The sequence below is a fragment of the Stegostoma tigrinum genome, chromosome 9 (assembly GCF_030684315.1).
Source record: "Stegostoma tigrinum isolate sSteTig4 chromosome 9, sSteTig4.hap1, whole genome shotgun sequence".
NCBI lineage: Eukaryota > Metazoa > Chordata > Chondrichthyes > Orectolobiformes > Stegostomatidae > Stegostoma > Stegostoma tigrinum.
Window position 1 is genome coordinate 28,182,258 of NC_081362.1, and position 15,144 is coordinate 28,197,401.

The 15,144-nt window shown below is 38.7% G+C and overlaps 1 protein-coding gene across 10 annotated transcripts in view; it reads left to right on the forward strand.

Annotated features, from left to right (window-relative positions):
• LOC125454586 (unconventional myosin-VI) overlaps window positions 1-15,144 on the forward strand; it is a 224,848-nt gene that overhangs the window by 160,387 nt on the left and 49,317 nt on the right. For all 10 annotated transcript variants that reach the window (XR_009446140.1, XM_048535510.2, XM_059648454.1 and 7 more), the window contains 5 exons: window positions 2,394-2,551; window positions 3,624-3,715; window positions 5,069-5,141; window positions 5,711-5,838; window positions 8,883-8,978. Coding sequence is in view for 9 of the 10 variants with exons in the window: in XM_048535510.2 (XP_048391467.1) it covers window positions 2,394-2,551; window positions 3,624-3,715; window positions 5,069-5,141; window positions 5,711-5,838; window positions 8,883-8,978 (547 nt within the window). In the remaining variant the exon portion in view is untranslated. The remainder of the gene's footprint in view (window positions 1-2,393; window positions 2,552-3,623; window positions 3,716-5,068; window positions 5,142-5,710; window positions 5,839-8,882; window positions 8,979-15,144) is intronic.

Sequence of the window (15,144 nt, forward strand, 5' to 3'; positions counted from 1 at the left end):
GCAGTTGTGGAAGCAAGGTCATTGGGGTCATTTAAGAGACTGCTGGACATGCATATGGTCACAGAAATTTGAGGGTGCATCCATGAGGATCAATGGTCGGCACAACATTGTGGGCTGAAGGGCCTGTTCTGTGCTGTACTGTTCTATGTTCTATGTTCTATGCTCTATGTTTACCTATAGCAAAGGTACTTTTTGAGTGCAAGTGGTTTTTTAAAAAAAAATAGCCTTGATGTTGATTTGTGCTGTTTGCTTTCCTCTTCCAGTTTGCATTGATAAACTGGAGCTAATTTAAAAAGAAATCAAAAATTTTTACTTTTTAAATTGTGATGGAATATTTTTAAATGCTGCATGCAGGTTCTTCAAATATTACCCTATTTAACAACTTGAATCATTTCATGGAGGTTGTAAAGATGTTCACAATACATGACCCACCCCTACCTGCCTTTTTTCATAGGGACCACTCAATCCGCAACTCTCTTGTCCACTCCAGAATCCCACTAACCCCACCCCACCACACCTGGCACCTTTCCCTGCAACTGAGGGAGTGCTATATCTGATCCTACGCCTCCCTCCTCACCTCCATTCAAGACCCAAAACAAGCCTTCCCAGAATCTAGTCTACTGTATTCGTTGCTCACAATGTGGTCTGCTCTACATTGGGGAAACGAAACGTAGGCTTGGTGATGGCTTCAGAGAACATCTACATTCTGCTTGCTAAAAGGACCCTGAATTACCTGTTGCTTGCCACTTCTATGCACCACCCTGCTCCCTTGACAACATCTGTCTCCGGCTTGCTGTGGTGTCCAGTGAAGCCCAGCGCAAAGCTGGAGGAACAACACCTCATTTTCCACTTGGGTCCCCACAGCCCTCCAGACTCAATATTGAGTTCAATAATTTTAGGGCCTAAACTCTCCCATGTCCCAATCCCCAGCCCACACACCAGGCCTTGTTACCACATAGCCTGCCACTACACACCCCATGTTGTTAGTCAGTAACAGTCCCCATTTAACAACTAATCACCCTCCTGACCTGATCATTCTCAACTCCTCCTTTGACTGTCCGACTGTCTCGTTCGTTCGTTCGTTCGTTCGTTCGTTCGTTCGTTCGCTCTCGCTCTCGCTCTCGCTCTCGCTCTCGCTCTCGCTCTCGCTCTCGCTCTCGCTCTCGCTCTTTGGGCTCTAGCCTATCGTTCACTCCCTACCCCACCCACCTCCCTATTGTCTGCGTATAAACCGACGTTTTCCCAGCCACCATCAGTTCTGAGGAACGATCACCGGACCCGAAACATTAACTCTGTTTTCTCCTTCACAGACACCGCCAGACCTGCTGAGCTTTTCCAGCAACTTTGTTTGTATTTGTTCCTGATTTACAGCATCAGCAGTTGTTTTGGATTTCTATCAAGGACTTCAGATGCTGGATAAAAATGAGGTGCAGGAGAAATTTGGTAGGTCTGATGCAATTGTAGAGAGAAGCTAAGTTAGTATCTCCAGTCCAGTGTCTCTCTTGGAGTTCTGAAGAAAGAACCGTGGGCGTGAAACATTAATTCTGTTTTTCTCTCTACAACTGCTGCCAGACTTGCTGAGTTTCTGTAACACGTGTAGTTTTTTCATTTAAAAAGTATCTGTAATTGAATAATTGAGGGAAAACATTTTGTTTAATTCTAACCTTCAGTAATTATTGTGGACAATTTTGCTTTCGGTTTAAATGCAGACTCATTTATATAATTAGTCATGGACTGTGATTATATTTGGCCTCACTTCCATCATTCAAATTGCAGAGGTATCTTGTTTTCCTATCAGTTAAACATTCCACTATAAAGAAAACAATTTCAATGGTGTACTGTTGCAGTTCATTTGAGAACATTCTATTTCTAATATTGCATTTTATGTATAACAAGACCACTGCAAACTTTGGCTTCACTTCACTGTTTGAACATTGCTGCAGACTTATTAAACAATTGTTTATAAATGTAAAGTAATATTTTGTCGTCATTTGCCTCTGATTAGTTCTACCTTGTGATAGTGCTCCCCTTGGCTCTAGAATATAAGTTTAAGATGCTGTTGGTTTGGGGAAACTGCAAAAGGGGGGAGGGGTGTCAAATCAGTGTTTTAGAATTGAACCACAAGTGTGTGACCATCAGCCTGCTCAGTCAGCAGAACTGAATAAAGGTGGTAAATCATGACAGGTTTGCTCTACGATCCAGTCAGTGTTTCTTAAGCCTTGACACTCTGCATAACGACAGAGGACCAATGAATAAACAAAGGAACAACACAAAATTCTAGCATTTATACAGGCACAATACTACTGAAAATCTGTAGTTGTCACTGCAGTAACTTATTTCCGAATGAAACCCGATTGATTACCCTAACTGAAAGCTATTCTGGTGTTCTTCAGGGTACCCTTAAAAGTGGAGCAGGCAAACAATGCCCGAGAAGCTTTGGCCAAGGCAGTTTATAGCCATCTATTTGACCATGTGGTAAAGCGGGTCAATCAATGTTTCCCCTTTGAGACCTCCAGTTTCTTTATTGGAGTTTTAGACATTGCTGGGTTTGGTAAGTTTCCATCCTTTACACTTAATATTTAAATTGGTAATTTAATCAACTTGGATTTTATATTATAATTGCATCATAGTTGATCTCTTATGCGCTGTGTTACCCCTTGCCCCTGCTCTCTGCTCTCCACTCCCCTCCCTTTTTTTATGGGGAGGGGGAGGATGTACCCCTCTCCTTAACTGCCTACCTGTTCTGAGGCTGCCCCAGCACTTCTAAGTTTTTTTTTCCAGCTGTGCAGATCTTTGTAGCAGTAACTTCCAGGACTGGACAAGAACTTGATGATCAGTGTGCTAATGCCCATCCTTGCACCTTTAGAGGGAATATTGTTCCCATTTCTTTCTCTCTCACTGCCCTGTCCTATACCCCACCTTCCTCATCTCCCTCTCACCCATTCATTGCCTTGCCTTTTGGGGGCTGTAGCTATTGAGAGAATGCTATCAAAGTAGATTGATTTTGTGTTTGAAAGGAACGCTGGTGGGGAAAATACAGAGGTTGTTGGGGAAGAAAAACAAACTCACTAAGTCATGTGGGATATAGGGCATGGGGGAGAAAGTGAACCAGACTCTCTTTGAAGAGCAAGGACTTGCAGTTATGGGGCACAACAGTTTTTGGAAACTGATGAAAGACCTTTATAGAAGATGAATCTTTATTCACAATTTTCAGAAAGCTAGCTTTGCAACTTTGTGTAAATAAATCCAAAGAAGTCAAATTCATCACTTACAGTGGAAAGCAATGGACTGCTTAAGTAGTTGGTTGAAGTGAAGTTTCTGCTGAGTTTGTAAAGTCTCACATCCTTGACACAGTCAACGTATTGATTGGAATGAGCCGAGTGTCAATTTGTGTTGATTCATTCGCATTGATTCAAGCTTCTGTGTAAATGGGGCAGTATATCTCTAAAATCTGCTCTCTGTGTGAAAGCTACTTGCAAGCCCACCCCCACAATCTTGCAACAATCTTAGTTCACAGAATTACAGATAATTCAAAGCTCAAGATCATTGAGAAGAGCATTAGCAATTGTAAATTGTTCTGCAGGCGGTACTGTTTGCTGACCTTTTCTAGTTTGTATTTTCAGAATATTTTGAGCATAATAGCTTTGAACAATTCTGCATTAACTACTGCAATGAGAAGCTTCAGCAGTTTTTCAATGAAAGGATCCTAAAAGAGGTACAACATAAACTTATTTCTTGTGTCTTTGTCAACTGAGCTTAAAACTGATGTCACAGAAAACAAAGATCATATATTACCCAGAGTCTGATTGTGTATATTTTTTTGTGTGTGGTGTATTTCACTCTGTGGAAGCTCTGCCTTGGGTTTCTGCAGTTTTCTTAACATGGTGATAAACTTCCTCTCCCAACTTTCTGCTTCTGTTGTATTTTTTTTCTGGAAAGTAGTGTCCAGAATTGTCCACAAAAAACAAGTTAAGGTCTAACCAGTGATTTCTCAAATTCTCTAATATGATTTATTTGCCCTTTATATTGTATTGCCATCTTTAAACCTACTTGACCTATATATGTTTCTATAATTTGAAAATGTTATCTTTCCTTCATTAACTCATTTCTTGTTCAATTAAAATTTAGTCTATCCTTGACTGTATACATTACCTTAAGGCTTCTTGTATATGAACGTCATGATCTCTCTCTGTTCATTTACACTTTGTGTCAGTTGCATCCTGGATACCCTTGTTGCAATGCATCTTCCTGAAGTGAACCACTCTATATACTTTTGCATTTCAAATTTCTTTCTCTAACGCCAGGAGTAGGTAATTTAGTCCATTGGGTCGGCTCTGCTATTCAGAGAATGTTGCTGATCTGATGGCCTTCAACTTCACTTTTCTGCCTTTTCCCATAATCTTAATTACTTCATAGCTTAAAAATTTATCTCTGCCTTAAACGTAAGTAATTGACCCAACGTCAATAGTCTCTGTGGTAAAGAATTTCACAGATTTACTTCTCTCTGAGAATTCCTCCTCATCTTTGTCTTAAATGTGCAAGCTCTTATTCTGAGATCATGTCCTCTAGACACACGCGCGCACACGCGCAACCTTTGAGTCTACCCAGTCACATTCACTAAGAATCTTGTATATTTCAATAAGGTTTTCTCTCATTTTTCTAAACTCGGAGTCCAGGTACAATTTAGTGCAAATGGAATTGAATAGCTTGCTGTGCTATTTAAAGGGCAGTTAAAGATAGGCAACAAATGCTGAACTTAGTGGCGCCCACATCCTGTGAAAGAATAAATAAAATAAAATTCTCCCTGTGTCATTTTTTTCAAATTGTTTTTTCTAGTGCAAAATAAAAGTATTATTGAATAATAACAAATGCAAGAGTGAAATTATTAGACCGTTTGGAGAGACACTCATCCATATCAAATATGTTGTTCTTCTCTGAATAACATTTAGTAATGGCAACGTAATGAATAACATTTATTGAGATGGATCAAAACCTGTTCTGAAAATTTCGAGCAATCAATTCAAATGGTTAATAGTGTAGCACTGACCTGATGCCTCTGCACTTGTAGGAGCAAGAACTATATCAGAAAGAAGGCCTTGGTGTGAATGAAGTGCACTATGTTGATAATCAAGATTGCATAGGTATGTATCAAAAGAACTTACTGAGGTGCCTGATTATTGCAATTTTTCCTGATCATTTTGGATGTAAAATGGTGACAACTTTACATTCCGATCCACTATTAATTGTAAAGGAGCTGGCAGTCAACATTCAAGTTCTAAAACAGTTGATTACTGACATTAGATTATTGTGATCTGCCAAGATTTCTTTGGTTCTGGAGTGGATCAAAAGGTAACAAATATTGCATTGCTGTTCAAGAAAGGGACTAGAGAGTGTACAGGGAACTACAGGCCAGTTGTTTTGGCAATGTCTTTCACTCACTGGAACCTATGTTTAAGAAACAGTAAAAGGCAGTTAAAATATCACTACTGATTATCATTTGTCATGTTGCTGAGTATTTGGGCTGATAACTAATCCTGTACTTCTGTTTGTAACCAGAGGATCATGACATGCTTTTGTCAAGCAGGCAAGATTCAAACTTACAATGTCAAAAAACCAAAATCAAGAATCACTGCTTTCATTGTCACGAGTATAAATGTAAGCTTCTGTTTAGTGTGCATGCAAATGCATTTTTCATTTTCCCTTAAAACAGATTTAATTGAAGCTAAATTAGTGGGAATCTTGGATATTTTGGATGAAGAAAACCGTTTGCCTCAAGCCAGTGACCAACATTTTACTGCCACAATACACCAGAAGCACAAGAACCACTTCCGGCTCACGGTTAGTTAACGACAGTTGAACCAAAGTTGGGAGTCTGTCGTTTGTTTCTTCTTCTAATCTCTGAGCATGTAAGTGTTTGTCTTTGTTTTGAATTATTGTAAAGGACACATTATCTATGGCCCCTGCGTCTGATTAACATCTAAATCAAAGAACAAATGTGGATTTCGGATGAGGAAAACAAGAGGGTTTGGCTGTAATTGCTTCCGTGCAAAATATTAATCTTAATAGATTTTAGAGATTATTTAACTTCAGTTTAGGACAGGAGCAGGAGGAAATTGAATACAGAAAACTCAACATGCTTGTTAAATGTATCCAATATTATGATGACTGGTAATCAAATAGGAGATAAAAACCAAAAGAACTGTGGATGCTGTAAATCAGAAACAAAAACAGAAATTACTGGAAAACCTCAGCAGGCCTGGCAGCATCCATGGAGAGAAACCAGCGTTATGGGTCTGGTGTCCCTACCTCACACCAAATAGGAGAAGTCAATTCTCCCTAAATATATGCAAGTATTGCATAATAACCCCCATTGTTTTAGCTGTGAGGAACCTGCATGAAAATTTGAAGTTGAGCCTGTGTTCTGTTATGACCTGTTTCACACAAGCATTGCCCATGCCCAATGCACATGCTTCTGTCAGGCTCCATGCAGATCTGGGGCATATGCTGTGGTCAAATATAAATGATCATTTATATTTAACAGGTATTTCCAACTATAATAGGTTGCAAGAGTGTGTGTGATAGAATCTTGCAAAGTGTCTGACTGTTGGGAGATGTTCTCAAGTGATTGAACTTGAATTTCTTTAAATGCAAATCTATATTTTAGATGTGACTGCAGTCTAGGAACTAATTAGTTATTTTAATGTTGGTGTATCTTTGATACTCTGGACAGAATAGTTAATGACAAATGATGGCTTTTACCATTGACCGATGAAAATTATTTCTGTGACGTGGATTTCACCTTTCCTCAGAGTAAGTTCATTAGAACCAACTGATCCTTAAAGTCCCATAGATGAAAATAAATAAATTTTAAACTGAAGAATTTTCATGTGGCAAATCAGGAAATAAACTCCATTAATTAACTCAATTTTTAAAAAAGTACAGGGAATTAAATGAAGATAACACAGAAGGACAAAGAGATTTTCAGGTTGTGACTGAGCTTCAAGGTTGAAGGCGGATTAATATAATGTTGGGAAAGGAGATTATTCAGATTGGTTGTAAGAAAAGCAGAATATTGCATAAAATATTTGGAACTTGTCAGTGTTAATGCTGAGTCTTTTTGGTGTAGTTGCACAATGCAAAAATCACGTGTACAGCAAGCATTTAGGATGGCAAATAGCAAGATGGCTTTTATTGCAAGTGAATTTGTGTAGAAATAAAGATGTTTTGCAGCAGTTACATAAACTTTGACACATAGAATACTGTATATAGTGTGGATCTCCAGATTACAGAAGGATGTAATTGCATTGGTGTTAGTATAACAGAGGTTCACTAGGTTGACCTCCTGGGATGAAAGAATTGCCCCATGAGATGAGGCTAAGTAAATTGGGTTTACATTTTCAGGCATTTAGAAAAATGAAGATGTTGTTACTGAAAGTGCACGATTTGCAATGCACTGCATGCAAGTGTAATAGAGGCAGTGTCCATTGATTCCTTTTTTGGGAAGGGAATTGGATTATTATTTGAAAAAGATGCATTTACAGAGCGATGGGGAAAAGACAAGCATATGGTGAATCACACTCCTGCAGATGATTAGCACCGATATGATAGGGTGAATGACCTCCTTGTGTTCTCTGACTATTCTATCGCTTGACTTCTAGGGACTTGACAGAATGGACTCTGAGAAATGTCTTCTGTCTTGGGAATGTATAATACTGTCACAGTCCCTGGAGTGGCATAAGGAGAGCTTACACCAGTGAAAATTGTGTATATTTGGAATTCACTCCCCTGAAGGTTCTGGGTGCAGCATCATTAAATACAGTGAAGGCTGGAATACATAGGTGTTTGCTTTCTCAGCGAATTAAAGCACAAGTGAATCAGGCTTGACAGGCCCCATGACCTTGTTTTGTATTTATCCTCATCTTGTGTAATTGGATTAAGATAGAAGCTTAAATATCTTGAATTTTTGCAAGTTTTTTTATGTCGCTGCAATCTGTACTGATAAAGGAAATACTTGACTTTTCATAAATGTAAAGTTGTTTCTTCAGGGCCAAGTAAGTTGATAGGTAATTATGATTGTACACTGTTTAAAAACTCTAATTCAATAAAGCAGCTTCTTTTTGGTGGGTATGATTTACAGTGAACTAAAATGTTTAGAAAGTTGAAGTTGCCAACAATTCAAGTGATTGTTAAAATTTCCAACAGTGCTTTCTGGAGCACAGACCCACTGATAGCACCAGTTGGATTTCTGCTTTTCAAGTAGAAATGTATGAATCACAGAAATTGTTACCTTTTACAGTTGTAATGACCATTATTGCTATCATCCAGTATGACTAATGAACTTTCATAATTGCTTAGGGGAGGTGATGGCCAAGGGGTTATCACCAGACTTATAACTTGGATACACAGGTAATGTTGTAAGGACTTGAATTTGAATCCTGCCATGTTGGATGGTGGAATTTAAATTCAGCATTCTTAAAAATAAGAACCTGGGATTTAAAGTCTAATGATGACTATGAAACCATTGTCAGTTGTCAGGAAGAATGAAATAAACATTTTAAAAAAATTTTAAAACAAAATTTAAAAGAAAGTTTAAAGAAAAACCCCATCTGGCTCAGTTAGTATCCTTTTAGGGAAGGAAACTGCCATCCTTACCAGGTCTGGCCTACATGTGACTCCAGACCTACAGCAGAGTGATTGACTCTTAGCTGCCCTCTGGGCAATTAGGGATGCTCGCCTAGTCAGCAATGCCCAACTGAAGGAGATGGCAAACAAGATTAGTGAGAAATTAGTCATGAATGGGTTCTGAACCTAACTTTTTAAAACACATTCTTGGAATGAAACAGTATTCATGTGATACCTATGCATTCTTTACATTTGTTTAGATTCCTAGAAAGTCAAAATTGACAGTTCACAGGAATATCCGTGATGATGAAGGGTTTATCATCAGGCACTTCGCTGGAGCAGTCTGCTATGAAACAGTAAGTTTTATATTACATGGATTTTATGTCATCATTCAAAGCCAAAAAGAATACAAGAAAGACTAACATTAAGTTAGTGCTCTTCATAAGTTTGGAGATCCAAAGCGATTCACAACTAATTATATTCTTTTGAAATGTAGTCACTTGTAATGTAGGAAACTTGACAAACAAATTGAACACAACAAAAATCAAAATGTATCAACTTAATAAAAATTGGCAAGCACTTTAGTGAAAGATATTTACCAGATGACCAAGGGGAATTCAAATTCTTAAAATAGTCATACAATCCTTATAAACTCCCTAAGAAACTTAGCACCTGCTCTCAAAAGACCCTGGGCTTCCAGTCCTTGGTGAATGACTGCTCGAGGAGTGTTTTCATGCATTTTTCTTGATACTTCTATTTTTATTAATGCTGCAGTGCGATGATCTTTTTCTCAGTTATTAGGTATTTCAAAATATTCATGAAACACTTGAAAGGATGAAAAGCGTCATTGTTTATCGTTTGGATATCGAAGATAAATTTTCCCTTTTTTGTCTTGTGCTTGCAAATGACTTTACTTGTTTAAGCAATTGGTTAATGGCAACAGGAGTAAACCATCTAGCCATTGATTCACTTCCACCATTCAATGTAAACATTGCTCATCATTAACCTAATTTCACTTAGCCATGTTTGTCCCTTTTCCTCAATACCTCTGCTTATCAAAGAGCTATCAGTGTCAAAATTAAAATAAATATTTGATTTTTTTTTTTCTGGGCTTCATTTCCCATTGTAGGTTCTGCAGCCAGTGGGAATATTTCTCTTCTGCTGCCTTAAAGACCCATTTATATGTCAGGATGTTAAGAGTTATCTCTAAACTTTCTAAATTCCAGGGAATACTACCCAAGTTTGCATATAAAACAAAAAAAAATTAGATGCTGGAAATGTGAAATGTCAGCAAATATTGGGAGGGAAAAACTGACTAGGTAAAGCAGCATTTGTAAGTAGAAACGGAGTTAAATCTGATGAATTGTCATTGACCTGAAACTTGAGTACACTCTCTTCTTTCACGGATGCTGCCTGAATTGTAGCATTTTCAGCATGTTATACCCTAATCTGTACAATCTCTCTGCAATTTCGCTTAATAAACCTTTACAGGTCTCTATCCAAAGTCAATATATCTTTCTTAATTGTGATGTTGACTGCAGAGCACGTTATTCCAAATTTGTATTAACTAGGGCTTTGCTTAAGTGTGGCTTAAATTCTATCTTTTTGAAGTGTGGTCCTCTTGATATAAAGCACAGTACCTGGAACCAATTTGTTGAATTTTTTTGGTCAGATTTGTGATGTTTATATTAAACGTCAGGGATTCCTAAGTTGATTTGAACCTTTGCCAATTCTAGCTTTTGATATTTAGAAAATAATCTGATCTGCCCTGTTTCAGGACCAAATTGGTGGTCCTTTATATTTGCACGTATGAAAAACCATTTGTATAGATTTGTTAATTCACTTAATCTATCATTATCACTTAATTGAAGTTTCCATTTACATTGTTCACAATACCATTTATCTCTGTCATAAGCAAACTTGAATGTCTGGCCATCTATCCCATCATTTTAACCATTGATGAGTACAGTCAACAGTTAAGACTCAACAGAGATCTTTGCAGGAATGCCACTGGTTGCACGCAGTGTCTGTCTGGTATCTGTACTTTCTTTCCTGCTGTTCAACCAAGTTCTTAACCAGGTCCTTTCCCAGGTCAATAGTTTGCCTGCAATGCAATAAGCTTCACCTTTGGTTAACATCATGTGATGTGAGGTAGGTGATGAGTTAGTGGTTGAGAGACTATTAATCCAGAGACTTGGTTAATGTTCTTGGTACCCAGACAGGAATTTGCATTCTGTAAAAGGAAATCTGGAATTTAGAGGCAAATGATGACCATGATCATTGCCAATTGTCAAGAAAACACACCTCTTTCACTAATGCCCTTTTAGGAAAGGAAATCTGTTAACCGTATTCATTCTAAATGTGACTCCTGACCTACAGCAATGACTCTCAGCTAGCAATTGGGTTGGGTAATAAACACTAGCCTGGCCAGCGATGTCCACACCCCACGAATGAATAGATAAATCTTCCCGATACCTTTTATGGGAGTCCATAGCAAGAACTTGCATAGACATTAACCTGTCCACTATTTTAGTCATGCATTAAAAAAAATACAATCCATTCCATAATTTTCTTTAAATCTGTGATGACCCCCTGCAATGAGCTGAAATTTAAGATACTCACTTACGCTATCTTTAGTTATGGACTTGAGCAATATCTGTGGTTGCGCTTTGCAAAATACTTTGTAAAAGTTTGTGATCTGTAATTTTCAAATATAAAGGATCATTTGAATCTAGAGAAAATTTTGAGTGCTTTTAGTTGAAGATTCTGATATGTTCTCACCTACTACCTTTTCATAGATTCCCATAGAATTCCTAAAGTGTGGAAACAGACCCTTTGGCTCAACAAGTCCACACCGGCCCTCAAAGCAACCCACCCAGACCCATCCCCATAACCTTGTTAATCTGTACATCCTTGAACACTGTGGGTAACTTAGCATGTCTAATCCACCTAACCTGCATATCTTTGGACAATGGGAGGAAACTGGAGCACTTGAAGGAAACACGCACAAACATGGGGAGAATGTGCAAACTGTACACAGACAGTCGCCCATGGGTGGAATCGAACCTGGGCCCCAGCGCTATGAGGCAATAGTGCTAATTACTGAGCCACTTTAAACCCTGGAGTAGAAACCATCTGGGTCTAGGGATTTGACACCCTTGCAATTATCATCTGCATTATTGTTATTTTGCTTATGCCAGTTTTGGTGAGTCTCCAACTCTGATGCAAAATTATTAACCTTGACAAGTTCTCTCCTATTAATGTTGACACAAGGTAATTATTTAATATGTCTGTTATTTTTTTAAACTTTAATTTTGAATTTAAGGGGGCAGTTATTCCAGGTCACTTTTTCCTGATATAATTGTCTTTAAAAAAGTTTTGATCTTGATGTGAAGTTCTTTGCTTTTTCCTTGTATTTCTTTATTTCGTAGCACTCTGTTATTCACCTTTACGTTGTTGCTGTCTCTCTGTCATCAGGACATTTTTTTTGGCACTCTGTTTTGTGCTTTTCCTCTGGTTTCAGCTGTCCTTTACCTACTTAGTTGTAATTGGTTGTTTAATGGGTGGTAGGTATTCATCCATTTTCTGAGGACTGTCTCTGCTACACATGGTCAGAACGGGGACTGATGCCCTTGTGGAATTTGCTAGAGTGGTGAGGACGTTTTGAAATAAATTGGAAGAGGAATAGGAACCTATGCAAGGAGTTGGAGGAAATGGAATCAAGGACAAGAACAAAAGGTAAAAAAAAGAATAAGGCAAGTGATAGGCAGAAGAAGCAAATTCCAAACTCAATAAAGCCAGAGTAGGAAAAAATAGTGGAATGGGACAAGAAGCATTAAAATGCTTTCTGCCTGAACATTCACAGCATTTGAAATAAATTGGATGAATCAATCACTGTTTGCAAATAAATATGATATACTTGGGATTATGGAGACATGGATGCAGGGTGCCCAGGGATGGAAACTGAATAATCAGATGTGTTTGGTATTTAGGAAGGATAGATGAAAAGGAAAAGACAGTGGAGTTGCATTACTGGTTAAAGGAAATATAAACACAAGATTAAGGAAAATTCTTTACTCGGAGGGTGGTGGGTGCCTGGAACGCTTTGCCAGTGGAGGTGGTAGACGCAGACACATTAGCATCTTTTAAGATATATTTGGACAGGTACATGGATGGGCAGGGAGCAAATGGACACAGATGGTTAGAAAATAGATGACAGGTTAGACAGAGGATCTCGATCGGCGCAGGCTTGGAGGGCCGAAGGGCCTGTTCCTGTTCTGTAATTTTCTTTGTTCTTTGCAAGATATCAGCTCACAACATAGGAGCTGTGTGGATTGAATTGAGAAATACCAAGGACTAAAAATCACTAGTGGGGATGGTATATAGACCACCAAATTAAAATGGTGATGGCAATGGCATTAAACAGGAAATTGGAGACACATACAGTATAGGAACAGGTATAATCATGGATGACTTCAATTTGCTTATAAATTCAGTGAATCAAATTAGCCTCAATACTACAGGAGAGGAATTCCTACAATGTATACAGGATGGTTTACTGAACCAATGTGCTGAGGAACCTGTAGAGAATCTGCCATCTTAGACTGGCTATTATGCAGCAAGAAAGGAATAATCAGTAATGTAGTTATGAGAGACTCCTTGGGGACGAGTGACCCAATATGATAGAATTCTTCTTCAAAATGGAGACACTCACCTGCGATGAGAGTCCTGAATCTTAATAAGGGAAACTACAAATGCATGAAACATGATTGGGAAATGTTATTGAGCGGAATGATATTGGAAAGGCAATGGCAGACATTGAAAGTGTGAATGTGAGAGCTACAAAAATTGCTTATTTCCATCTTGTGTAAGAATGCAAAGAGGAGAGTGGCCAGACTATGGCTGACGAGGGAAGATAAGAGATTGTATGAGATGCAAGAATGAGGCAAACAAATTGCCAAGAAAGAAGCAACAGACCTGAGGATTGGGAACAGTTTCGAAGTTAGCAACAGAGGGGCATGGGATTGATTAAGAAGTGGGAATATAAAATGAGAGTAAGCTCGAGGGGAACCTAAGAACTGACTGTGTAAAAGTTTCTACAGGTATAGAAAGAGGAAAAAGGTTGGTAAAAACTGATGGAAGTCCCCAGAGATGGGGGACATTACAATGGAGAATAAAGAAAAAGCTGAAAACTATCTTCGTACTTTGCTTCTTCAGTTGCAGGAGGAGGACATAATAACTCACCAGAAAAGATAGAGAACACTGGAATAGTGACAGGGAGGAACTGAAGTTAAATTGTAATTTATGAAATTGATGGGATCAAAGGGTGAAAAATCCCCAAGGTCTCATAATCTGCCTTCCAGAGTACTTAAGCAAGTGGCCCTTCAAATAGAGGATGCAGGGCTGCATGATGGCTCAGTGGTTAGCACTGCTGCCTCACAGCCCCAGGGGCCCTGGCTTCAATTTCAGCATTGGGTGACTTTCTGTATGGAGCTTGCACATTCTCCCTGCATCTGTGTAGATTTTCCTCTGGGTGCTCCCGGTTCCTCCTGTAGTCCAAAAACGTGCAGGTTAGGTGGATTGGCCATGCTAAATTGCCCATAGTGTCCAGGAATGGGTAGGTAAGTGGGTTAGCTGTGGGCAATATAAGGTAGGGTAGGGGGTTGAGTCTGGGTGGGAAGTTCTTCAGAGCATCTGTGTGGAATTGATGGACCAAATGGCCTGCTTTCATGCTAAGGTTTCTGTGATCAGTAGTTATCTTTCAAGATTCTTCAGATTTCAGAACAGTACCTAATGTAACCCTACCATTTAAAAATGACAGGTTAGACAGAGGATCTTGGGTAGAGAGAAAACCAGGAATTTTTGACTGGTGAGTCTGATGTTGGTAGTGAGGAAGGTGCTAGAGTCCATTGTCAAGGATTTTATGGCAGATCACTTTTTAAAAAAGTGAGTTGGAATCCAACACAGCATTGATTTACCAAAGGGAAATTGTGCTGGACTATTCCAAGGATATAACTAACAGAGTTGATTGGGGAAGTGAATGTGGTTTTTGGTATTTCAGAAGCCTTTCAACTAAGAACTACAAAAGAGATTAATGGGTAAAATTAGGGCATGTGTGATTGAGAATGGTGTATTGAGATGGATAGAAAATTTGTTTGCAGACAGGAAACACAAAGAGTAGGAATAAATGGGTATTTTGCTAAACGGCAGGTAGTGATGACTGAGGTACCACAGGGGTTACTATTGAAATCCCAGCTGGTCATGATATATGCTGTTGTTTTGAGATGAGGGAACTCAATGTAATACCTCAAGACTTGCAGATGTCACAGTGGAAGGGTGAGCTATGAGAAGGATGCAGAGATGTTGCAGTGTGATCTGGATAGGCAAGGAAGTAGGCAAATGCATGGCAGAACTGTATATGAGAGGTTATCTAGCAAAATTTAAGAAAGCAGATTATTCTTTGGCTGCAAGTTGTTCTACAAAACCTAAGTGTCCTTAAGCACCAGTCACTGAAAGTAAGTG